Source organism: Chlamydotis macqueenii, chromosome 1, assembly GCF_036417535.1.
Source record: "Chlamydotis macqueenii isolate bChlMac1 chromosome 1, bChlMac1.mat, whole genome shotgun sequence".
Classification (NCBI taxonomy): domain Eukaryota; kingdom Metazoa; phylum Chordata; class Aves; order Otidiformes; family Otididae; genus Chlamydotis; species Chlamydotis macqueenii.
In genome coordinates this window covers 78673668-78700659 of record NC_141556.1, presented here as the reverse complement: position 1 = coordinate 78700659, position 26992 = coordinate 78673668, and the positions used below count along the sequence as shown (strand labels likewise).

General features: G+C 40.8%; 1 protein-coding gene across 1 annotated transcript in view; it reads right to left on the bottom strand.

The window, feature by feature from the left end:
* Nucleotides 1-3482: 3482 nt before the first annotated feature.
* The window catches only part of FBLN1 (fibulin 1), an 82429-nt gene continuing 58919 nt past the window's right edge, over nt 3483-26992 (bottom strand). The window contains exons 16-17 of the mRNA XM_086757738.1: nt 25236-25367; nt 3483-4688 (exon numbers count right to left, since the gene is read on the bottom strand). Coding sequence (XP_086613864.1) covers nt 4549-4688; nt 25236-25367 — 272 coding nt within the window. The 3' untranslated portion in view covers nt 3483-4548. The remainder of the gene's footprint in view (nt 4689-25235; nt 25368-26992) is intronic.

The window sequence follows — 26992 nt, the reverse complement described above, 5'->3', positions numbered from 1 at the left end:
GGCTTGTAGGAAAGATGGGGAGAAACTCTTCAGCAGGGCCTGTTGTGACAGGACAAGGGGTAATGGTTTTAAAATAGTGGGAGGTAGATTTAGAGTGGACATTAGAAAAAAAATTATTCACAATGAGGGTGGTGGAACACTGGAACAGGTTGCCCAGAGAGGTGGTGGATGCTCCATCCCTGGAGATTTTCAAGGCCAGGTTGGACGGGACTCTGAGCAACCTGATCTAGTTGAAGACATCTCTGCTCCTTGCAGGGGGGTTGGACTAGATGACCTTCGAAGGTCCCTTCCAACCCAAACCATTCTATGATTCTAACATTTTCACAAACAGACCCAAAATAGAAATATTCATTTAAAAAGTAAAGGCAGCAAGATCACATTCAATGATGAGCAGAGCATGTTCTCTGTGCTTAGTGGAACACACAGCATATTAAAACATCTTCTGACACTCGCTCCTGGGAAGAGTTGTCTTCAGCACAGTACTTACAGACCAGCAGAGACAAGGCAGCCGGTGTTGAATTGGTGGCTTTGTGCTACTCTTCACAGTTAGATATTAAATAATAATTGCATTCACTTCAGTTAGCAGTATGCATATTTTTCACTGTCATCCACATACACTTGCTAATTTAACTACAGATCTACAAAGAGTTATTGTATTTAATCTGGAAACTGTCTCTGTTTTAATTCCTTTATACCAGCATGGATGTAAGAACACAACTGCATTGAGCCTGCTTCCATAAAAAGTGCAGTCTGTCGTGTGTTGGTGACGCTGCTGTAACTCACTCTGCTCCAGAAGTCAGCTTGGGCCACGCTTTTCACTCTGCATTGCACGACGCAGATTTCACCAGGGCCACGTTCGCAGCACTGATTCATTGCGTGTGTTCAGGCATAGAAGCCATCATGAACTGGGCGGGCGAAGTGGATGCTGTAATATTTCTCATGGGCCAAACTCAGGCGTAGTGTGATTTTGTGGTTGAGACAGGAACACATTAGTGCTGCACGAGCATTAATATTCACCGCGCTGACAAGCAATTTGCCATGTTGGAGTGTTACAGTCCGTCACCAGCGGCTTCCAAGAGTTACCATACACTGTAGTTAGGACAGCCATCCTGGAAAGGCACGCAGGATTTCTCTCCAATTCATGAAATAACTCCATCATCACTGCACAGGCTCATTCAGCTATCGTACGTGGAATGTACTGATTTGAACACTGTTAACAAAATTTGTTTTTCATCGCTGTTGTCCTTGGCTCTCGTGCCCTCCCTCTGTAAAAGGAGTGACTATGCTAGGATTACCGACACTATGCTGTTTTGCCTTTTCTATCTGCTAATAAATTACAGATTAATCAGGAAGTGATTTTTCAACTCAAGAAGTAGAAAGCAGATCAGTCTATCGGCAACCTGATCTGAAATATTCCTGCTTTGTTATTATTTTATTTGACTAAGGCTGTGGCCCTGATTACTCAGATTCATCTGTGTACACTGAATGCTCAATCAGGCAAACTGTCCTAATCCCACTAGAAATAACTCGGAGGCAATTTTTCCTGCTGTAAGACTTGTCCTAGAAGCAGCCCCTGTAGCCCACAAGAAGTCTTCCCATCTGTGCAGGACGCCTGACTTTTGGCAGAACAACCTGAGACCGGCTGCTGCTCCCATCGGGACTCTGGCTGGCACCTGTGAGCCTTTGCTCCTTCGAGTGATTTTTGTCCCTCCATACTCATCTAGTGTCAAGATAGTTTATCAGGTAATTTCATCCTATGCAGTATCTGTAATTGTGTGTTATTATTACTCATCCTTCTGTGACTGTTTTTCCAAGGCACATTATAACATTCTGTGTAGGACTGAGCAGACGACTCTTAAAAAGCAGACTAATGAACACTCAGCAGTCTATACTTGTTCTCCTTGTCTCCTTCAAAAGGCTAGTTTACACGTGATTCTGTTTCCCCACAATTAAAATGATTTGAACTTAGATCTAATCAATCCAGAGAGAGCACAGGAAAAGAAAACCCTCAGAGTGAGTGGATCCCAGTGGCAATTTATAAGCACATTCTCCCCCTTGAACAGCTTTAATCATTAGCCAATAAAAATTACAAATAGTTTTACTTTGTCCCATTTGCAACAAATGAAACTTTATTGTCACAGGTTTGGATGAGAGGAATACTTAATCTTTCCCATCATTACTGAATTATCTAGTTTTTCCTTGCTGATCTATTAAAAGTTTAGACACATCACAGTGACCATGGCACTAAGCACTCTTTAATCTGATTATACACAAACCATAAAATCATCTACTGGATCAATGTTCTCATATGACATCAGGACTATTTAAAAAGCTGCCTGCAATCTTCAAAGATTATTTGGAACAATGTAGGAAAACAGGTTTTTTTCAGGAAGCAGTGGTAATCCTTCTTCTGTCCTATTTTTACTCAAAAATGCAGACAGAAGAAGGGGAGAGAGGTGTGTGTGGTGGTGGTGTGTGGTTTCGCCTTTACAGAAAGAAGTCTGTGAATTAGTTTGTTCATCAGTTTGATCCTAAAATTAGATTTCTGCTGTCCCGAAGTTCTTTCCACTGCAACTAAATACCACTTACAGAGGAAATAAAGGATCAAAAATTACAGTCTAGAAAAATCAGATGGAAACAGGTTTTGTATTTTTGGTACTAAGGCTACTTACTTTTCCTACACTGGCAAGAAAAAGAGCTTGACAATTTAAGGGGAGTCTTCCATCCTCATTTTCTTGGACTCTATTAGCATAAGAAAATGTTTTACTTTCCAGTCTACATTGGAATTACAGAGGCTAGTACTCACTGAAGCCAACAGTACCTCTTGTGCTTTGGAGTTTTCCAAAATCTCCGTTAGTTAATCGAATGATGAAGGTCACCTGCTATAAATATATCTGCTTCATAGCATTTTTCTACACAAATACGTAACTATTTATTGAAACCATAAGGACAGCAGAGGTGGCCACTAACAACACCGAACATGTTTTAAGCTGATGGCATCCTGAACACCAGGCTACTTAGGGGGCTGGGATGCTCTCTAAGTGTGGGAGGAACAGACACCATCAAGGGGATATCTTTAGTCAAATTCTGTTTATAAGAATATGTTATAATTAAATCTTCATTTAAGGAGTGAGAATGTCGCAGGCAGAGAAGCTTCCCTGCCACAGGGGATGAAATGAAGACTTCTGTGTGTACACAGCAAAGCTGTTATGGTCTTTTATTTGTAATGGATCAGAGAGGAGGGTCTTTATTAGTCTTATTCAAAGATCATTCAGGTCAATAGAAAGATTCCCTTAAGCTTCAGGGGATTTTGTATAACAGGAAGAGACAAATGCCTAGCACCAATAATGACCAATGAAATAGTGGACTAGTTTGAGTGGGGAATGTGTAATATATACATATAATTAATTTGCTTACAGGAGATACATGTTTGTGTATGATATGATTTTTCTGGTAAGAAGAAACCATAGTACACGTTTGAGTGTTTCCCATCTGACTTTCTTTATTTCTTCATACATTAACAAACATAATAAACTGAAACATGGAGCTATTTCTTTTCTGTTCTGTAATAAAAAAAAAGATACATTACTTTGATGCCTAGAAAATACATTAAACATTCATTTATTTGTGAGAGTTTCATTATATTATTACATATGTGTTTGTTCGGTGCATAGGAAGCATACAGTTTAACATGCTGATTTTCTTACCAATTTTTAAAAGGTATGGAGCTTTACTCTATAATAGAAGGAGATAATAGGTCTGGGTTTCCCATGTATTGCTGAGTACAGATGAGATTGGAATTCAAGCAATGTGCCTTATCCTTGTAAGAGGTTAATTTCAGTGAGAGGTATTTGTTTGATTAGAATCAAACATAATATTACAATCAAATAATAAGTACAAAAAAGGAGTATTTTTTAATATGTGCAATAGCTTGTTACTCTCTTACTATTTCTAATTCCTTTGAACTTCCTCTTGTAGCTGTATCTGAACAGTGCTTTTTAAATATCTAGGCTGAACTTTTCAGAAATGATTAGCAATTCCGGGTGCCTGTTCAGAGTTATCCTACTGGGGCCCAAAAGTGAATATCTGGCACTTTCTGACAATCTGAGCCCTTCACGGTAGTTAATATTGAGGTGAAATTACTAATCCTTACCAAACTTCTTCCATCCAAAGATACCATCTATTCATCCCAGTGAATTCTGACATCTATTTCGTTCCACATCCTCAGTCACTCTGGTTATCTGGCCACAGAGCAATAGTTAAGATCTGCCTAAACATTTAGAAAAGTTTTAAATTTCACTCGGCAGCTGAGCACTTTTACACACTACTTATTTATACAGACAACTACTACAGCAGGCTCACTTAATTTGCTCCGCTCTATGTCTAATCAACATAATAGCTTGTTATTGGTCTTAAACTATAAACCAAATATTTAAAAATAAAAAAAAAACACCACTATTGGGTTTTACAAACAAATATATGACATAATAGTTTGTGGTAATGATTTAGGTCGGAGCGGCTTGCTTGTCTGGGATTTTAAACGCTCTCTCAGAACCAGTACTCAGAGACAAAGATGTGGACATTGACGATGTTACGATGAGATACCACTCCACCCATGACATAGTTCATCTCCAGTTTCAGGATGGCATGGAAAGGTCCAACAATGGGCCTCACCTGGCGAACTACACCTGTTGGGACAGAAATAGGTTCCTGAGATTAACAGGCGAATCAGAAGGGTTTGGATGAGCTACGCCCTGCTCCATTTCAGCAAGAGAAAAACTCCCCTTCATTTTCAGTATCGCTGATGGAAAGTTATTTTATCTATTGGATCTGTAAATGGCTTGCAAGAAAGTTTGCAAAATAAGAATAAATATAACTGTTGAATCAAAATATCTTGCAGAAGATCTAGAAGGAGCACTAAAATGTTGCTAATGTTGCCCTGAGGAGTACATAAGCACGCACACCTGGGAATGCCATGCAATTTCTGGTACCGTGTTGAAAACCACATTTCATTTGGAACAGTAGGAATTATTTGTAATGGCAATTACAATGCAGCAATAAAATCAACACTTTCCCTATAAATATCTGATAAGACCGATTTGTAAATTGACAGTGTGTTGCATCATGGATGGATAGCCCCACTGGAAGCAATGAGAATAAAAGCAGGGGAGTTTAATGAGGAAAGACGGGCTATCACAGTGTCTGTCCCTGTCTCATTCCTCATATAGATGGTGGCCATTCTCCCACCAGCACCAAGGGCTGATAATGAGAAAGGAAGTGGTAAAGGAGATGTGAGCTGTGTCTTTCAGGGCTCTAGTCTTCTCATTTGTTTTACACAGAGGAGTTCCAATGCTGGGGCGCAGCAGAACGGGGACTGCTGGGGGCTGAGTGAAGTCCTCATGGGGGTGGCAGGGCACGGTTTCTCCAGCCAGGGCTTGTCCCACCACCCCAGCCAGGCAGCAGGGCAGGCCAGGGGCCACTCAGGTTCAACCAAGGGCCCAGATCACTGGGCAACTTCATGGTGATGATGCAGGGCCAAAGTCAAACTAGAAAGGCAACATATGGTTCAGGTCCAGAACAAGAGGACCCACAGCTGTGATGGAGCTGGAGACCAGCTCTCTTCTAGCACAGCTCAGGCAGGGACTGAAGCTGAAATGGGGCTCCTGGCCTCTGGGCAGGGTGTGGGGGAGGACCGTGGAGGGGGGTGCTCCATCTGGGGCATAAGGTCTTATTGGGGCCTGGACATCATGTGGTTAAACAGAATAGCATTACAGCTTCTGACCTACACAAAAGAAAGTCAATGGGAGCTTTGCCATTGAGTCCAAAGGCTCAGAATCAGACCATAACACGTTCTCACTTCACAATTATTTTCTAGGTCCGGTGTTAGAGCATGGAGCTACGAAACAACTCTGTGTCCAGTTCTGGAGCCCCCAGCACAAGAAGGACATGGACCAGTTGGAGAAGGTCCAGAGGAGGGCCACCAAGATGATAAAAGGGCTGGAGCACCTCTCTTATGAGGACAGGCTGAGAGAGTTGGGGCTGTTCAGCCTGGAGAAGAGGAGGCTCCGGGGAGACCTGATAGCGGTCTTCCAGTACCTCAAGGGGGCCTACGAGAAAGATGGGGAAAGACTGTTTAGTAGGGCCTGTTGCAATAGGACAAGGGGTAATGGTTTTAAAATAGAGGGGGGTAGATTTAGATTGGAAATTAGGAAAAAAATTTTTACAATGCGAGTTATAGAACACCGGAACAGGTTGCCCAGAAAGGTGGTGGAAGCCCCATCCCTGGAAACGTTCAAGGCCAGGCTGGATGAGGCTCTGAGCAACCTGATCTAGTTGGGGATGTCCCTGCTCCTTGCAGGGGGTTTGGACTAGATGACCTTTGAAGGTCCCTTCCAACCCAAACCATTCTATGATTCTATGATTCTAACTCATATCTGAAAGGGTGTATCCAAAAGGTCAACATCATGTAAATTCAAGGTCAGCCAACAGGCACAGGGAGTCTGGTGGAGACCCTCTCCTCAGACCCCTCCTGACAACTGACTTATCTGACAGGGCATTTGATTCAGAAGGAAACAGACAGTTTAAGAGAGGACTATTTAAGATGTATTCCCTCTGCATACTGGGGGTAATGTTTCACAAGCAGGCAGCACACCAGCGCCTTCCCAGAGTCCCAGCCGAACTCCTACAGCAGACCCTACGTACATGTTGGCTTGAGATCTGATGGCAGAGATAAAGGTTTGCTTATGCAGGCTGTCAGCACCTTTTTCTAAGGCAGTGATGACATTACAGTTTTGTCCTGTTTGAATACCAACTAATATCTTCAGCATGCAGTGAAATTGCAAACTTTTCACCACGTTCACTTGCTTGCCATATTTGATGAATACAATTTTTAAGCATCCTTCCCCCTACAATTTATATGTACATATATACATATATCATAGAATATATATACTTATAGTGTTTTGTTTTTTTTTTTTTTTTAGTTTTCTTGGCTACTCTTCTACACCTTATAAAAATGACTGGGCTTGGCAGATGAAATATTGAAAAAGAAAAGCCTTGCTAAAATTGCCCTCCCTTTAGGGTAGCATTTAAAGCATTTTGCTAACAACACATCACATTATTGCAGGCAGTGCTTTAACTGACAACCACAGAAACACGCAGCGTTGGAATCGCTCAGTACTGGCAAGCTGTTTAACCCACCCTCTTAGCGGCTCATGCCGTGATCATCATGCCTCAGATGGCAAAGGTTGCTGTTTCCATTTAGCAAGCTTTTTATAGTGTTCTACACTTTCTTGCTCTGCGCTAGTAGAGTCAGCTCTAGTCTAGAAGCGGGACTGCAAATTGTGTTTTTTTCTGCTGTGATGCAATTCCACTCAAGATGGTTTATGCCACAGTATGGCACCTATCCATACATTATTGATTAGCATTCAAAGCAATTAGTAACTTTCTCATTCTTGTTTGGATGCATTCTGCTAATAGGCAGGAAAAACTGAACATTTTTTTTCAAGGTGGAATGGGCAAACATACTGTGATCCATGTAGCAGTATGTTTCCACACAGTTCTCTTGCTGCAGTTTTAAAATCAAGCCTAATAATGGTCTGAGAGGTGAATGCTGCACATGTTAAGACAGCTATACTGAAGCAAGAAATTGAAGGAATGTACAAAGAAACACAATACTCTCACAATATTTATTTATCCAGCTTGTTGTGCCAATGTCCTAGATGGTCCTGAAATGAATACCAGTGCAAAAGAACTATATTCCTTCCTCTCCTATTAAATAAATAGAATGATGCAGTTGGATGGGTTTGCACTACAGCATGTGCGCAAGGACTCAGTCATTCTAAATAGGCAGAAGAAAAAAGAGTAAGAAAACAACTTAAAATGTTCTACTGGACAAAAGTATATGACTGGTTTTCAGCTCTTGGCAGATTTACTCATTGAGAGCACTCCATTTTTTTTTATGAAAAGTGCTAAAATGGAAAACCTGAGCATTTTTCTCCACCAAACTCAAGGACCAATGCGGATGGAAACCTTGCAATAATAAAGCTGCTCAGAGCCTGAAACGTGGCTACGCATGTATCCAAGTCCCAGTGATCCTGTTGCAGTGGTCCTAGGACTTCTCTCAGAAATGCTGTTAAAGGCTACCTTCTATAACGTGTCACTGACTTTTGATGCACAAGATATCTGATTCTCTAATAACTTGTGCCTTCACATCAGGTCCAAGGGAGATGCAGCTATTCTGGACCCAAACAAGGCCAGCAGTGCCTTGTGCCTCCTCTCACAAACAGACGTCTAAAGAAAAAGCTTGAGAATCGGCCTGGTCCATGTAATTCACGTACACGGCTCAATGAAGCAGTCTGTATCTCGAGAACATTTAGCACAGGACACATTTGCAGATGCCACGTGTAATAATTCTGGATGTTTTAAAGCTGTGTGGATTTATCAGTTACTGCAACATTTGGACAAACATGTTGTTCCACTGTGCCTTTTGGCAGACTAATGCTGGGTCCAGATTTGTGGTCTGGCATCCTTCAGCACTTATAGCTGAATATTAAGTATAAAAACATACTTTATAGTAATAGGAAGGTTACAATTTCTAAATGTACTGAAAAGTCAGGAAATGTAGAAATTAAGCAGCTGCTTTCTGATCTCTTTTTTACCAGTCTAAATCCAAAGTAGCTGGATGAAGCCACTCAGATTTGACACAGGGATAACTGCAAACTGGGACTCGGTCCTGGATCACTGCAGCAGTACACACTGTGCTGTGAGTCACTCTCCAGAGGATGCCAGAACAATGGTGCTGCTGATTAAGTGACCTGAAAACAGTGCTCTCAAATACCACCATCAACTGGTGCTCTCTGGGACCTGAGTTGCAGACTCTACACTTGGTAAATGGAGTGAGTTTACTTAAGGAAGTTCACCCAAATCCTTTTCCAACAAAATCAGATTTCAGATAGGTTAGCATTTTGCACCAAGAAAAAAAAGCCAGGAGAATATTTGTCTGTATTAAAGCAGGGTGAGTCACTGATAATAAATGAACAAGGAGGTTCACACTGCTGCTGAATCCTATGCGCCAGGCAATCTCCAGCATCTGTGTCATCTTGCCTACAGGCACATCTATGCAAGCAAGCACTGAAACCCTCCAGTCTGATGTGCTGCTGTTGCTGTTTATACTCCTTGGTTCATAATCTGTGACCCAAAGACGGACTCGACCTACAGAAAACCCTATGTGTCACAGGCCAGGCAGAAGACTTTCCATCAGCTCACCTTTGTTTGGTTTTGCTTTTTTGTTAACTGAGCAGAGGTGCTATTGCACGTCTCAAATCTGCTTGGGTATCTTCATGGTTTGCTGACCTCCTTCTAGAAAACAATGCTAAGACTTCTTTCTGTTGAACACTTTACCCTTATTGTAAACAGGATCTATGCCAATCCTTTCCATCTGCTGATCTGTGTAAGCAAACAGCCCTGGCTTGAGAGGCAGTAAGTTGTTGGCTGTCACAGTTATTTCTGCAGTGATAGTCTGATCGCGGCCCAGAACTTTTACAGCTCAGTAATCAATACACTGAGCTGCTCCCTTGCCCTGTTTTTACTTCTTTCATGTTTCATATTTTGATTTTCTCTCAGGTAAAAGTATGTCACCATGTGCAGTGAAGACATTAACCTAAATAATACATAATACTTATTTTCAAGTGAGAATAATGACAAGAACCAACCATCTCAGAGCCACAGTCATTGGATTACCGAGGCTTTGCTTATCAAAGAAGATGGGATAAATAAGACAGTAAGGTTAATATTGTTAATCTTCCTAAGCCTTTCAGCAGAATTTCTATTATTGTAATCAGATGCCACAGGTATTCCTTGGCTTGTCTATACCTCTTTAAGATATCATTACATTTCTCTGCTTTGAAATATGTGAGACCCTCAGGCAATTCACCTCTGTGTCTGGTTTCTGCTTGTATTTTTGCATTAGGCAGCCGATTTGCTAAGAAGCTCCATTTTGAACTTAGCAGAAACACTGCTGTTTTGTTACCACATTAACCCAGTCTGGATGACAAGTCTCCATGTTACCGTGCATTAACATTTTGTCTCCAGAAATCCAGACTCCTAATTCTGACTTCTGTGCTAAGCTCACTGCCTGAAGGAGCACTCGCACTCTTTAAAATACTTTTTAAAAAACCCATACTTTTCTTCTTTTTTTTTTCACTAACCACAAAATCTGCAGCAATTACACTTGCAATGAATCTGGGTCATTGTGTTCCTTACACTTCTTGCTGAACACCGCATTTGCACTTTCTCCAGAGCAAGCTCCTCTAACAGGGATCTCCACGGTTTGCCAGAAAGGAAAGCAGAACCAAAGCAGCTTATTTTCACACTGCCACTAGAAAAGGCTGGTTTGGGTTGCTAGAGAGGATGCACTATGTTGTGTTTTCTGTTCCAGAGGTGAAGGTCACCGGATTTTCCACAGGGATTGATTTTTGAGTCTAGTCAAGTATTTAAACCTGTATCATCATAAGAACACAGTACAGGCATAAGTTGCACCCATTCCTCAAAAAGAGAGCCTCAGATAACCTAAACTTTTAAGGAGCCCCACAAAATAAAGCTGAGAAGTGTTAGTGGAGCAGGCAAGGAACCAGCGGCTGAACGGAGAGGCAATAGGGACTGCTGATTACTGGGGAGCTGTATGTGAGGACTGCTGGAAGAGGGGATGTGCTGAAGTAAAGCTCCTCTTGCCTTACCTGCGTATGCATATGCAGGCATCTATATTTGTGTATATATAAATCCAGACTACTGCCAAATCAAAAGTTGTTCTTCCAAATAACCTGTGGGCTATGCTCAGGAAAATACAATAAGCACAATTATCAGATGTGATCAATCCCCTCAACCACATTTCAAGCTTTGTGTTAAGTAACAAGAGTTCTTCTCCTCTTACCACTTTCCCATCTTTTCCCCCATACATGGGGTTACAGCTATACGGTTTTCTTCTGGTCATCAGATGCCAAAGGATGCTAGCAAAACTACCTGCTACTCTTTTTTTCCGCTTTGTGCTCACAGCAAGCACACAGTCTCCTTTCTGTGATTCTTCTCTGGTGGCAAGTTAACAAAGAGACATTTGGCTTTGTACTATCAAAGTATTGCCCCTTTTTCATTTGTGCAAGGCTTCACACTTGACATTACAGCCAAGTACTAATTTAGCCAGTTTTTCTGGGAACAAACTATTTATTTAGGAAAATTCACTTTTTTTTTTTTTCAATGCTTAATTGTATGATCTGTGGTCAGCTAAAACCTGACCACAAACTGACTAAATGGGATGGATGGGGAGGAGTTACTGAGAAAGCATGAAGTGGTGAAAAGAAGAACAATCCACTTTTCTGAATCATTAATCTACAGTGTACACATTAATCCAGTCCTAAATAGAACAAAACACATCTTTTTATTCATTCTGAGACCTATTTTAAATTAAACACTCTGTAAAAAGTATCTAAAATAATAAGAATGGGATATGTATTTGAAATACCAAAGGCAGACAAACAAGTCTGAGCATAGCTCATTGCTCGCTTTTTCTTCAAAATAAGCACACAGTGCTATTGAATTTTTTTTGTGTGTGCATACTGGCCATGCATTATTAAAATTAACTTTCACAAATCAGCAACTAATAGGACAACTGAGAATTAGTTTTCATTCACTCCACTGCAAGTGGAACTACTTTTTAATCTATCTATATATATATATACACACACATTATATACTGACCATATATTAAAGAAAGAATATTCTGCATTAGTTAGAATTATATGAAATCTGATATGAATTACTGTGTGGAATACGGCTCCATAGGAATGTTAATATCAGCTCCGTGGTAAAATACAGTCATAGACTGCAAAAGGTGTAAAGGCTGAGGGAAAGCTAAAGAATCTCCTAGGATCTTCTTGGTAATTCTTATTTTTTATTACATTTCTTTGCCCCTGATACACAGGCTGTTTCACTGGCTGCCTAGCTCTAAGGTCCCCAGGCAATTTCTCATCAAGTTCACGCCAGCCAGGCAGGCAGGACAGCAGGGTGGAAAAGTTGAGCAGGGTATGAGGCTTAACAGGTGGGAGGCAGGAATACATACGAGGGCTGAAAATGCAAAATGTATGACATATTGTTAGCAATACACTCATTTCTTTTCCTCATGAGATAAAGAAAATTCCATGTAAGATGCCTAAGAGCCCAGGCAAATCAGTTTTTCCCCTAAATTTCCTAATCCTCGGGCTACGGATCTACAGGTCTGATTGTAAGCAAAAGCTAAAGGCCATCACAAAATGTGCCCCATTTGAAAAAACCCCAGGAAGGCTTGTCAAGAGAACGTACTATTACATGGTGAGAGATAGTGTTCTCTGTTTTCAGACTGAACTTTTGGGATGCACTGCTAGTGACATCTACAAGAGAGAGATTTCAATGACACAAAAAACACCTTATAATTTTTCCTCTAGCTATTTTCCTTGTGCTTTTAATGGATACTTGGAACATGAAATGATTAATTTGGAAAAATTCAAGTACCAGAGTATGTGGTGAGAGCTGAGGAGCTGGAGCCCAAATTCAACTGAAACTCAGATAATTTATTGGGCTTTATATTAACTTCCAAATAATCTCAACCTACGTTCTGCAGTCCTACATTTGGTGGTTCCTGGATCTCTGGAAAAAATGCTCTGGTCCTTTTTACAGCCTTGTCAGAGATGAATAGTCCTAGCTGCCACAACACAAGAGTAACCACCCTTTTTTAAGCGATAGATGTTTGGGAATCACAAAATTAGCCTTTAAATAGTCTGCTAGTCAGTGTCAGGCCACGAGTATGTATGATTATGTACACAGGATGGACACAGACTCTCCCCTAACGTTAATGAGCTTCTTTAATCCCATCTGGACATTGCAGGTTATCATCTTAGCCTCCTGGAACCTAAAGCCATTGCAGAGCTATTAAAAAAAAGTAGCCCAAACACCAGTGTGCTAGTGGTCATGTGTGGTGAACAACTTTTTGTAGAGGAAAAGCATGCTTATGAGTTTCCCTTAAGCAATACAAGAAGACCTCATGTTAATACAAGATCCTGGACTATAATTTCAAGTTTGCTTTTCTCCTCAAGGCCTCTTGCTTTATACTGCTGGCCAAGATTTTCAAAATTAAAGAGTAAACATCTCGGATGCATCAGTGTTACTTAAAAGTCTAGTCATAGTTTCAAAAGAGATGTTCAGGCAATTAGGAAATTTAGGACTACGGAAATGACCATTGCAGTGGCTATTTTAAAAGGCAAAGTTGATAGGATCATTCCAGAAATGAGCGAGAGGAAAAAAAAATCTAGCCATGAAGAAATGCTTCCTTGGATCAAACCATAGACAATGAGTTGCAGCTTAGGTTTGAATACCAGACTATCCCAGTCTACAACATGTAAATACATATCTATAGTGTGAAGCCAAAACTATATAGCCAAATTGTTCTTTGGCTCTGTAGACCTCAACTCAAAGAAGTTATGTTAAGATTTGTAAGAAAAAAGTTATTTCTTATTCAATATTCATTACAAATATACAAAGTTCATCAATAAGGTTGAAAAATAATTCACATCCTGGTCACAGAAAACATATATTTTAGGCTATTTAATCCTCTCTTTTTTTTTCTTTAAAAAGCTTTGGGGCTCTGCATACATTAAAGTTTAATTAAATTCCTTTCCTCAAGGCTGCTCTTTATTCCAAAAGGTTATGCCAAAGTAATGATTTTTGTTGCTTAAATTGCTCTGCCAACATAGTTACTAGAGTATTTACTGACCTATACCATGCCAGGGGAGAAGGGAAGTAAATCAACTGCTGGATAATTGCTCAATGTATCCTAGTTTTGAAAATATAATGCTTCAAAAATTGCACATTAAGGAACAGAAGCACAGAATGGTTTGGGTTGGAAGGGACCTTTAAAGGTCATCTAGTCCAACCTCCCCTGCCATAAGCAGGGACATCTCCAACCAGATCAGGTTGCTCAGAGCCCCGTCCAACCTGGTCTTGAATGCTTCCAGGGATGGGGCATCAACCACCTCTCTGGGCAACCTATTCTAGTGTTCTACCACCCTCATTGTAAAAAAAAAAGAATTTCCTAATGTCTAATCTGAATCTACCTCCCTCTATTTTAAAACCATTACCCCTCATCCTTATCGCAACGTCTTACTGCATTTGGTAAAGTGAAATCTGCAGTGTTTTTCCTTTTGTAGCAATTCAGTCCTGTCATGTTTTCAGCATCACTGCAATCCAGAATCAGAATCGCAGAACAGTTGAGGCAGGAAGCACCTCTGAAGACCTCCTGTACAAACCCTTGCTCAAAGCAGAGGCACCTAGAGCATGCTGCTCTGGGCTGTGTTCAGTGCAGTTTTGAATATCTCTAAGGACAGAGATTCCACAGCTCTAGGCAACCTGTTCCAGTGTTCAATCACCTTTACAGTAAACAAAATAAAGGTTGGGTTTTTTTGTATGTTTAAATTGAATGTCCTGTATTTTAATTTGTACCCCTTGACTCTTGTCCTTTCCACACCCCTGAGAAGAGTCTGTCTGTTTTCTCTACTCCCTCCTGTTACATTGATCAGATCCCCCCTGAGCCTCCTCTTCTCCAGGTTGCACAGTTCCAGCTCTCTCAGCCTCTCCTCATATGACAGATGCTCCAGTGCCTTAATCATCTTCATCATCCTCTTCTGGACTCTCTCCGCTATGTCCATGTCTTTCTTGTACCAGGAAGCCCAGAACTGGACACAGCACTCCAGTGGTGACCTTGCTAGTGCTGAGTAGAAGGGAAGGATGACCTCTTTCAGCCTGCTGGCAACGCTCTTCCTAACGCAGCCTGTTGGCTGCTTTTGGCACAAGGGTATGTCATTAGTTCATGATCAATTTGACATCCACCAGGACACCCAGGTCTTTGCAGAGCCGCTTTCCTGCTGGTAAGCCCCCAGTGTGTACTGGTACATAGAGTTATTGCTCCCCTGGGACAGGACTGTGCATTTCCCTTTGCTGAACCTCATGAGGTTCCTCTTAGCTCATTGTTGCAGACTGTTGAGGTCCCTCTGAATGGCAGCACAACTCTATGGTGTACCGTCACAGTTTTGTTTCCTTTTCAAAACTTTCAGGGTGCACTCTGTTGTATCATTCAGGTCATTAATTAAGAAATTGTCCCCAGTATTGATCCTTTGGATACACCACTGGTGACTGGCTGCCAGCTGTGCTGCTGATCATGACCCTTTGAGCCTGACAGTCCAGCTGTTTCTCAATCTACCTCACTGTCCACTTATCTAGTCTACATTTCCTCAGGTTGCCTATGAGGATATTAAGGGAGACAGTGTTGAAAGCCTTACTAAAGTAAAGATAAGCAACACCCACTCTTCTTCCATCCACTAATCCAGTCATCTCTTTGTAGAAGGCTTTCAGATCGGTCAGGCATGATTTCCCCTTCATAAATCCTTGCTGACTACTCCCAGTTACCTTCTTGTCCTTAGTATGTTCGCAAATGGTTTCCAGGTGGATTTGCTCCATCACCTTCCCAGGGACTGAGGTGAGGCTGACCAGCCTGTAGTTCCCTAGATCCTTCTTCTTGGCCTTCTTGAAAATTCCAGTGACATTTGCCTTCCTCCAGTCCATGGGAACTTCTGACCACCACAGTCTTTCAAAGGAAATTGAGAGTGGCCTCGCAATGACATCCGCTAGCTCCCTCAGCACTTGCATGGCACCCTATCATCACTTGGGTATGTCCAGTTTGTTTAAATGCTCCCTAACCTGATCCTCCTCCACCAAGGATGACTGTTTCTTGCTCTAGATCTTCCTATTGCTCTGAGGCCCCTGGGACTCCTAAAGGCCAGTCTTATCAGTAAAGAATGAGGCAGAGAAGGCATTGAATACTTCAGCTTTCTCCATGTCTTTTGTCACCAGGTGTCCTGCCCCATTCAGAAGCAGGTCCATGTTGTTCCTAGTCTTCCTTTCACTGTTGATGTACTTGTAGAAGCCCTTCTTGTTGCCCTTCACAGCAGTGAGCTGTGCCTCCATAGGCAGTCTCACAGGCATTTTATGTTCCTCCAACCCTCTCTAGTTCATGACTGTGCCTAAAGGCACAATCTAGCTGTCAAACTGCAGGCATTTCCCAGACCACCAGATGTCTGCTGACTTCAGAAATTTAATGTACACCTTAGATTCCTTCATCTCTCAAAAGCTAAATAGTACTTTTCTTTTTTTTTTCTTTTTTTTTTTGTGAAAGCTATCTATATTTCTCTCAATTATTTGTGACAATAACAACGTAGGCTCCTGCTCTGTGGTGCTCTACAGTTTCTGATATAATCTGTTTTATTAGTAAGTGGCTGCTCTTTGGAAAATGAAATATTTCTTGGTAATCATCACTGCAGGCATCAAGTAATATACAGAAAAATAGCTCTGAAGATATCATTAATCCTTGAGCTGCCACACCTGACAAACATAAATATGGTTAAAGGATTCAGAAAACTCGTTAATCAAAATACAAGTACTGAAATAGATTTCCTTTTGCTTTGAAGTATATCACCTTCATAACATCGTGAATTAGACCTTCATTCAAGTTTGATGGTGAACACTTCATGAAATAATAATTTTGGAGAATCAAGTTAGAGTTGGATGTTAGCAATGTTTCCATGAGGATGTAGAACTGCTTCACAGGAATGTGGCTGGCTAACCTATCTTTGCTGAAGCATCTGGGGACAAGATTTTAAAAAATATGTACATGGGCCTCCCAGATCTTTATTCAAATTCCTAAGAAAATGGCCTGATTTTCAATTATTGAGCAACCAAGTGCTTGCAAAATGCTTCAGAAGTCAGTTTGGACACACAAAATTGCACTTTCATAAACTACATGACACTCAGGGCAATTTCACTGTTGGTGTAAGCTGATCAAAAATAGTGGTCCTGCTATATCCTCCACCCCTTCCTTTGGATTAACACCTGAAAGAAAAGAACCAAAAATGTAGCTTGGTGTACAAGCACTAATATAGATAACAGGGAAAGGGCTGGAGTGTTTGTTCAGGGGTAGCCAGGAGAGGTACATTTCCCTTTTGAGACCAACAGAGCTCCAGATGACTTAATACAACCCCAGTGTTCCTCATCAGGGAACAGAAAGGCAGCAGTGATTTCGGTATTGTAACAGTGAGCATTGCACCAGTGGCATAAACAGGACTCCTAATGGCTTAGGCCCGTTGTTGCAGTGCTGACCGCAATGGCATGTTATCTCAGGAACAGGCAAAAATGCCTGTGTCCCTACAGCAAATTCAGTAACTGCTACCCAACAGTGAAGCTCAAAGCTGTACTGTATTCTTCTCGGAGAGGTGTAAAAGAGGATTGGGGTAGGGTAAGACTCCTCTCAGAAAAAAAAATTAGTGTATCAAGGTGGGCCTGCACCTAAGCAGCACCTATTGCTTAGCTCTCTCCCATGCTCAGAGTATCTATTGACCACAGTAGTAATTTCTAAGCCACGTAAAGGCAAAGCTCTCCTTTAAAGACTGTCCAAACAATTGTGTCTAAAACTCTCCAGGTACTCACAGCCTTTGAAGTTCCTACCTAAGGTACAAGTCTTAGTTTAAGTTTAGCTAAAACTGAATCTGCTTCTCTTTTTGCCTTTCGTTTCACCTCTAAAGAAAAAAGAAAAATGAAATTACAGTTCAGGAATTACATTTCAGCATGAAAAAGGATCTTTCTACCTTATTCAACAGATCAGAAATTTGGGATTCAATTTATTATAAATGCTATCCTTCAACCACTCAACGAAGTTTAATTTCATTAACACTTGGGTTTCTCTAGAAAGCTTTGATTGCTGAAATGCATCAAATAAAGAGGCAATAAAGAGGCCTCATGGTATTAATACATTTTTTGGCCAGAAACAAATGGTAAATATTTTCAAAGCTATTATCTGTCATGTTGGATCATATGGAGCCTTGGTATTATGAAAGAATTAAAAACAACCTTTGATTTTACTGAGGTTTGGCTAGTTTACAAATACTATGATCTTTATTAAGGATACCAAATAACTTCAGAGAGATGTGTCCTTATCTTGGTTTGGCAAACTTGAAGTGCTTTTAGGTCTCTGGTTTGCCTTCCAGCCAAACCTCGCAATGAGTTTTAATGTTGACAGTGCTGCGAAATCACTCATGCCTAAAATACAGTAACTGCACTTGAAGTAGCCTCATTAAAAAATAGTTTCCACCATGTACTTTTTAATCCTTCCTGTTCCACCTTTGAGAACGTGACATGCTTTATGTAGTATAAGACTCGTACATATTACAAAAACAGGTGGAAAAACTCCAAGCTTGAATGTCCAAAATGTGCAAAATCACATTGATCAGCCTCCTGATACTTTATTCCCACTATCTTATTTAAAGAGCGTTTCGTGTCCATCATGGTACATCAGCACGTACATGCAACCTCTCCATGTAGTGAGAGTAGCTTAGTTTACCCTACCTGTCCCATAACCGCATTATTCTGTTTCAGCCAAGCTTTGATAAAGTAGCATATCCATGACACCTGGGCAATTAATTATTGTAACCCTAAGCATTTCTTGGCAAAGAGTCACATTATGGCACACAGCACGATACGGGTCTGTGATTCAATTTACCATTGAAGAAAAAGTACCTAATCCCGAGGATTTAACATGAAAGCTCTTATATAGCCACTCAGTCATCACCCAGAGGCGACAGCTCTGCTGGTATTGTTAGCAGAACTTCTGACGAGGGAAGCTTTCTGAATCTTAATGTGCGCTAATCCCTGACCAAATTCTCAAAATAAGGGGTCATTTCACCACATCTGACACCTTTAAAAACAAAAGTTAGGGTGGGGTTTTTTTTCAGTGCATCATGCATCTGTGCATCATGCTAGGAAAGATTTACGATATGCCTTGAGCCTCTTATCTTCTGTCTCCAGTTTTATAGGGTGTGTAGGCACTGCAGGAACGAGAAGCCTGCTATCAACACAGAAACCCAGGAGCAGCAGCAGAAGCAGCTGAATGAGTTGCACAAATATTTCACACTTGGAGATCCTCACAAAAGCAGCTCTCTGGCTACTCTAAACCAGGGGAAAGCACCTCAGAAGACTGAATTCACACAGACATCTTTCAGAGGAATAGCTATAGTATGTTTCTTGGTGTACTGGATTCCAACACTGGCTTATTTGCTCATTTATGTAATATCTCAGCCCACTGTTTAAAATTAATGCAAAAAAAAAGCATGCTACATAATCTGAACCCAGGACCTTCGGTGGTCCCCTTAGCGGTTCCCTGACTCAGTCCATTTCTTTCCCAAGTTGGCAGGTTTTACACTTCACACCACAGTTCACAAAACTTTGTCAGAGCTGCCGTGTGATTTATTTGTCTGCTGGCTTTATGGAAACGGTAACCGAAGGTGTTCTGTATGAATGTTTTTGCAATATGTTACACCTTCCTACCCGAGGGGTGAGATGAACATTGATCAAGGAGGAGCATTTGATTAGCTAGATACTAGCAATGTGCTGGAGTGAAATTTGGCATTAGAAAGGTTGTTCCACTTGAGCACGAGAGCTGTTCTCACCAGAAAAGCACCTTCAGCATTTCTCAGATACGAAATGAAAATTCACCTCCTGCTGGAGTTGCTTGTTTGCCTCCAGAAGAGCTCTCCAGCCTGACATTTTTTCTGGAGGGGAGGGAGGGTGTTGAGAGATTTGACTACCGAACAGCGCAATCATCAGCATCCCAAAAGGGCAGGTTCAGGCAATAAATCTAGGATCCCATTTACCAAATGGCTTCTGGGCACCCTTGTCTCAAATGCGTAGCTACTAATTTCAAGAGGGCAACCTGGCATAGAGAAAAACTCACAAAATACTCTTTGCTGAGGGGCTCCTCTTGTGAAAGGGGCAAGCCTAGATGAAACCAGAACAAAGATACTGAAAGGGACTGTGCCTTTTTTAATGTAAGGCTGCAACAGCCTGTCGAAAAACCTGCTGAATTATGTCCCTGCTCTATGTGCTCACTGTGAATGACTGGACGGCACGGGTTTTGTATTGCCAGACACCATTGTCGTTTCATGCTAATGACATTATCGCCATGACAAAAGGTGGCTGCAGTGGTTTAGTTTCTAGTAAGAGCATCCACAAGGGGAGATAACGTATGTCCTCGCCCTGTGAACTGCGGAGCTCTCCTGGACTCCCTGGCTTGCCTGCACCTAGACTCTGTTTCCTCACAGAAAAGCAATTGTAGATGAACTGCTACTTACAGCGTCACAGCGGTGCCAGGAAGCCCAGATCAGTCCGGGGATCTCATTATGCTAAACACCATAACAAATGCACTGTACAAGCCAGCCAGCCTCTAGCCCAAAGATAAAGAGTCTGGAGCAACAGAGGATAAGGGAGAAGCAGAGAGGAATGTGAAGGTACTTGCCCAACACTGCAGAATGGGTCCAGGGACAAAGTTCAGAACCAAATCTTTTGCAATCCAGTGACTCTGAATTTAATGTCAGGCCATAAAAATTTTTGCATTGCAGACTGTGAAAAGCCTTTGCCACACTAAGAATGGCCAAACTACTTATGAGATACAGAATTACCATCCCCGTGCTGACAGGTTTCCCAAAAAGTCAAATGAACCTCCCTCCTTCTCCTGCCCCCAACCAATAGGGCATCCCACAAGGACACTTTCTGAGGGTATCTGGTTTTGCTTACCTTCTGATAATATTTTAAAAGTCTCTCCTCAGCCTCTGGAACATAACTATAACGTACCACAATAGAAATTAGACTACTAATAAATCCAGTGTTGTGCTATCAGTAGTTGAGACACTTTCTGTAATGGTTCAAAGGTAACACCATGAAAACAGATGAAAAAGGCTGGAAAGTCAGGACAGAGACAGCAGTGAAATCCTTGCAAATAACAATTGAGAGCAGTGGTGCATATCTGTAAAATTATAAGCAACTGTTGATATCAGGGTATTCAAGCACCAGCACAACACCCCTGAGAAGCTCTACAGGTACAAGTGAAATTTTATAATTGTATTGGCTCTGGATGCTTTTGATTAGAATAGTACCATTCTGCTTAATAAGCAAGAATATACATAACCTTAGGTTAGTACCAAACACGATATGGAAGATTTCAGTCTATCGAAACTACTTTTATCTGCATTACAAAATGTTAAAATCTTCCTGAAGTTTACCAGACTACAAGGTGGTATTACAGTCACCTAAGGAAATGAATGCATAGCTGAGGGGGAAAATGTTATAAATGTTTTATAGCACCTTAGGCATTGATAGGACATTTTTGTACAGGTTGAAAAGGCATTCTTCATTTTTCACTGACAGCTGGTTAAAGGAGGAATGCAGTGAAAAGTCTATAAAAGCTTTAAAAAAAAAACCAAAAACCTGGATAGGTCTGCACTTCTGTTTTTCTCCCGCCTATGCTAATAAAGTGATGTGCAGTTGTTAACAGTATCTTTTGGATTCAGTATCACCTTGGCCTGTAACCGCACCAGGCAACAGAGAGCGTACAGCGCTTCTTGAACCAGGAAATAATGGGGTTTCACATCTCTTTTTAATACAATAGGGTAGAAATATTGGAGGTAACTTTTCACACAGTTCTTCAGCTTGCATGAAGTCTGCGCACTGCCATTCCAGCAGGCTGGCTTTCGTGCCTTCTCTTCCACTGGAAGATACTTTCTGTAGGTCAGCATAGCCAGTTTTGGAGTCTGCTTTTACTTCTTTTGGCTTCTCCATGTCTGATACTGCTGATCATCGATTCCCATTTGATATATTTTCTTTCCTTGATTTTGCAATACTATCCTTGCCTCTTTCTTCTTCTGCCTTTGTACCTGCTGCTGCTACATCTCCTTTGGGAGAATGCATTCTTTCTTTTTCTCACATTCCCTGGAGCAGCTCTTTCCTCTGTTTCTAGTTTCTTCTTTTCCTCACAACCTGCTCCTACACACTCTCACCTTCTCCTATGACCTCAGCTGCTACCTCTCCACAAACAAATCACAAACCAGCCTGATCAGCCACTCTCCATCCCATCCTACATATTCTTCAGCTTCACTAACATCTTCTCCTTGATGTCTCAGTGTCAACTTAAAGGTATAATAGCTACACTTTTTTTTTACACTTTTGAGAGCATCTTGTTCCTTTCCATTCACACAAACACAGTTCCGATGAAGGTCCTTCTTAAGGCATAATCTCTTCTTGTTGGTGACAATCCAGCAAAAAACTATTTTACTAATGAAGGACTTCCTGCAACAGCACCTTCATTGATCTGTCCTTTCTCCCTCTCTTTTCCCAGTGCTCAGTCCTTTCTTTGAATCCCTTCATTGGTGTCCTTCCTCTGCTCTGACATAAAGTCAAGGTTTATTACACTCAGCTCTTTCAGTAACACTAGTAACTATTTTCCTGCTTTTTTTCCATATGCTCTTATGCATTTAATCTCGTTCTGAGCAGCAACTGCATGTCTTTAATTCTTAAAAAAAAAAACCCCAAAAACTCCCCCTGCAGAGGTTTTCTATCTTTTCCTCTTGTAGAGGAAATTTGTCTTGGAGAGAAAATATATTTGGTGATCTAATTTCCATTAGCAGATTAGCTTTTATAATCTGGTCATTTCCTCTGAAATACTACAAAGAATGACACATTCTTCTTATTCCTTTTACCCACGCATCTATGATTTATTATCTGAGTAAATGTATTATTTCTGATATAGGCAAATAAAAAAAAAGACTAAAAAATTGGCTACACAGAATCAAGAGGCGTATGTCCATCAGTGGTCATCAAGTACGATGGTCCCAGTGTGCTTTCCCAGAAGTGTATAAACTGATGATTGCAGCAAGTTGGAACATTATATCTAGAGAAAGATTCCTGTATTCCTGTGTGTTACTGGCCCACATGTTGGACACTGGTTACTGGGCTAGCTGGGCATTTGCCCTGCTACAGTCCCTATGCTACGTTCCCACAGTTATTATGTTCCTGTAACTTAATGGGATAACTTATAAATCTTTCTGATAACCAATAAATGTTTCTGATACCGTCTATGCCCTTTGTCTTTTTCCACCCTTACACAAATCCTTCCATTTTCTTTGCAAAAAGGGACTTTTGGAGTTCACTTTGTGAACTCCTGTGGACTAGGATCCTATCTTATTTATTAGTCGTTAAAACTTCCCAGCACTTTTATGGGAACACCCAACATTTTGATTATTAATAACAATAAAAATGATATTATGATGAGAGCAGCAGAAGCGCTGCTGGCAGAATTATTTGCAATCCTAATTTCACACATACAACATGCTGTCCTGAACCTCTGCCCCTCCAGGTAATATCAGCTGGGGTTTTGTTTTGTTTTTCTTTTTCCAATTCTGCTGCAGGCAGTTTACTTTGCAGCTTCCATCCATTAATCTCAAAGTAATTTTACATAAAGGAATTAATTAAGACTCTTGCATACAAGAATTAATTTAGACAGTAGTAGGCATGTTTTATCATCTCCGTGTTACATATGGGGGAACCGAGGTGAAGAAAGAGTTTCCCAATTCTTTTGCAGAGCTGGTAATGTACTTAGGCATACATCATATCCTCTCAACCTGGTGTAAAAGAATATCCTTTCTCTCCTAACGTTCTGAGGCAGATATCCAGTCTACCAAGTAAAATACCATTGACACGCAGTCTTGTTATTCAAAGTGGAAATGCTTCCCTCAGGCAAATACCTTGGCCAGTCAAATTTCTAAATACATCCTTCTTTTTCATTTCAGAGAGAAAGAAGAACACAGCACGAAAAGCAAACTACTGTAACTACTGTGGGATCTGATAACATTTATACTCTTCCAAAGAACCAACCCAATACCTGAAATCTGTACTTTTATCATCCTGCTTTAACAGACTCTCCCTCTTTCTCAGCATTCACACATATGCTTCTGTTTGATAAAAATAAAAGAAATATAAACCTAATGACTTATGATTTTTATCTACAGGTCATAGAACCTTTGCACAGCTAACGCTTACTAGCATGCTTCTGAAATGCAACAGTGCCACCTTCAGACCATACTAAATATGACTTTTTCTCAAATCGTGAGTATGGAAGAAGCACAGCAGTAATTTTTCTTGTCATCCAGACAAGTCCTGCTAGAAAGCCCAGAAGCACATGTATAAACCTGAGCAGAACTTGCACATTCACATACTGAAACACAAATGTTCACTGGGAACAGTAGTCCTTCACTTTCATAAATAAACGCTAATAAAAAGGAATCAAATATGACTGAATACCTGGCATATTCATTCTGTAAGCATGAGAATCACAGCATACTCCCTTGCCCCTGCATAGCAACTCACATTGGGCAGAGCAGCACATCAGCTGGGACCTCCTCCTGCTCTGCAACCTTCATATAATTTACCAGTGACTCCTGGGTATACAGGGTGCCAGAGTGAGAGCCAAGCTACAGTATACACTGGAAATATATATCCGTATGCATGTATGTATATATACTAGATACACTATATACATTACATACTGGATACAGTAGGATTATATCCTCCAAAAGAGTCCCGCTCTGAAAGAAAACTACCAGAAAGTACGACTCCAGGTTGTGTTGCAGCCCCTTCCTGCTATATGATGAGATGCAGGTGTAGTGCATGACCCATATACACAGGCACACCTCCTGCCATCTCTCCTGCCTGCCAAATTTAGCCTGTAAATCAAATGTGGTGATTAATTCTGAAGTTTCTTGCAAACCACAGCATTTGACAGATCCCTTTTCCCCTCAACAGAGGTATTTATTTAAAACTGAACCAGCCTGTCATTAAATATTAAAACAGGAAACAGTTTCAGTAAATTCAGTCCTGCTTTAAAAATTTGATTACTATCCAAAAACTGGTGCAATGCTGTTCAAACAAGAAAGAACGGTTAATTAAATCTGCAGTCTCTTTGCAGACATATTACATATTTTATATTTGGTTTGATTACAATGGGCAAACCTAATCATTTTAAAGCTAAGCTATTTGCATTTGTAATTAAAGCCAGTTCTGAAAAAAAGTTAAAATACTTCTCAAATTAAAGTTTAGGCCTCTGGTATTTTGAATTCAAAATATCTGTTATATTAGTTCAAATTACAGATATTGGACTGGAGAATATTAAATCAAGACAGGCTAGAAAATCAAGGTGGGAATTAATTACTGGAGTTAATTTCTTCGACGTTGTTCTACAATATTATTGAGAGAAGAAAATAAGCAGAAAACACTTTACTCACCCACTGTCATACCATCCATGTAACGCTTGATGATATCAAAGGAATCTCTTAAATTTCCTTCTGTTATGTCAAATATGATATCTGCCTGGTTGGCCGGATGTGTAGGTGTGATGGCACGAAGAAAAATAATCTCTGCAAATAAAGAGTATCACGGAATGTACTGAGAAGTATTTGAAAATGTCACTGAAGAACCTGACAGAATTTAATCCAAAATGACTTGTCCTCAAAGCTGGTGGAGGACACTCCCCCACTCCCAGTTTGTCCTTTAAAACAGAAAGAAAGAATATCTAGGGGAAGGGATGATTTGAATAGATTTATTTTCTCCTCCTGCACCATCCAAGAAGCCCTGAAGCCAAAATACTATAACTGTGAGAGTCCAGAAAGACCACTCTTAGAAACCAGTCGGACTTCCAGTGTGTATTGAAAGAGGACAACACTGAGGATCCCCAAAGAGGACAACACCGAGGGGGACCAAACAGATAAATCCCTGAACTCTGATTCCCTTAGACAATTACAGAGAGTATTGCCATTACAAATTACTGAGTCCTTTGGAGTATTAGAAGAGAGGTTTAGGTTTAAAGAAAAAAAAAAAGTGAAACTATTTTTCAAGCCTGTTGTGGGGGAGGTAAATACTATTATTCTTATTACTATCCTCACACTACTAAACTAAACCATGGGGCTGTACGAATTCACCCAAGGCCATGTGCTGAATTACAGTTTAGGAATGTCTTCCGGGCTTTGGTAGTACTCTCAGATTGCTAGGTCTCATCTCTTTTTATTAAATCATGAGGATGGACTAATGAGGGAACAGTTTGGGAAGCATCTTGGGCCAAATCCTCAGCTCAGCTGCCAGTACACCTGGTGAAGCTGAAGGGGTGTGTATGGGAGTAGAAGTGGCCATGGGGCATTCCTCCGTTACCTGTGAAGTAGGGCCACCCAAAGCCTGAAACAGGTATGATGCTACTTATAGCAGCTCTACGCAGCTAAGTTATTGGTGGCTAACTTGTTCCTATATGAAGGGCAAGTCTCTTGCCCTACTCCTTCTGCCTCGTATAGAAGTGAAGAATCAGCTTTGACTTTCCACTTAGGACAACTTTCTGAGATAGCAAGGCTGAGATTCTGGGTACATCTGAAACAGGAATTTAAGATCTTTAAAAACCCCTCCAAAATAATCTTCCTTCCCTCCATCTCCTTCTTCTCTCTCTGTGACTGTGCCACACTGTAAGTTGCCGAGTGGCTCATCCTACAGAGAAGCAGGGCTGAAGGCAGTCATCCTGTCTCTGGATGTGTACACAATCCCCAGTGAAGCTGCCAGAAAATAAATACAAATGCCAAGGAGGAAAAATGGGCTCTTGATCTGTAAGTTTACATGTGAACTAAGCAAAGTGAGTAAAATCCTTACGGAACTGCAGGACTTAAATACTCGCAGGTACTGCAGACGCCAAAGGAACTAAAGAAATACATGAGTGCCCGCATCTGGGGCTGGAAAACTCACTTTGGATGACTGAACAGCCACTCACTTAGATGCTTTTTGAAAATCTTAGCTTAAAAACTTTCTGTCCAGTCCTCAGAATTTCCCTTCCTTTTTTCTGTATTTTAAAAGACAACACTTTTTAAAAAAATTTTCCTTAGGTCAAAAATCAGCAAATCAGAGTACTAGATAGTATATTCAATACAATGTATTTTGTGATTTATGTTTGCATGTAGATAAAGGCCATATTCTTGGAACATGCCACCTGTCAGTAGTGAACAACAGA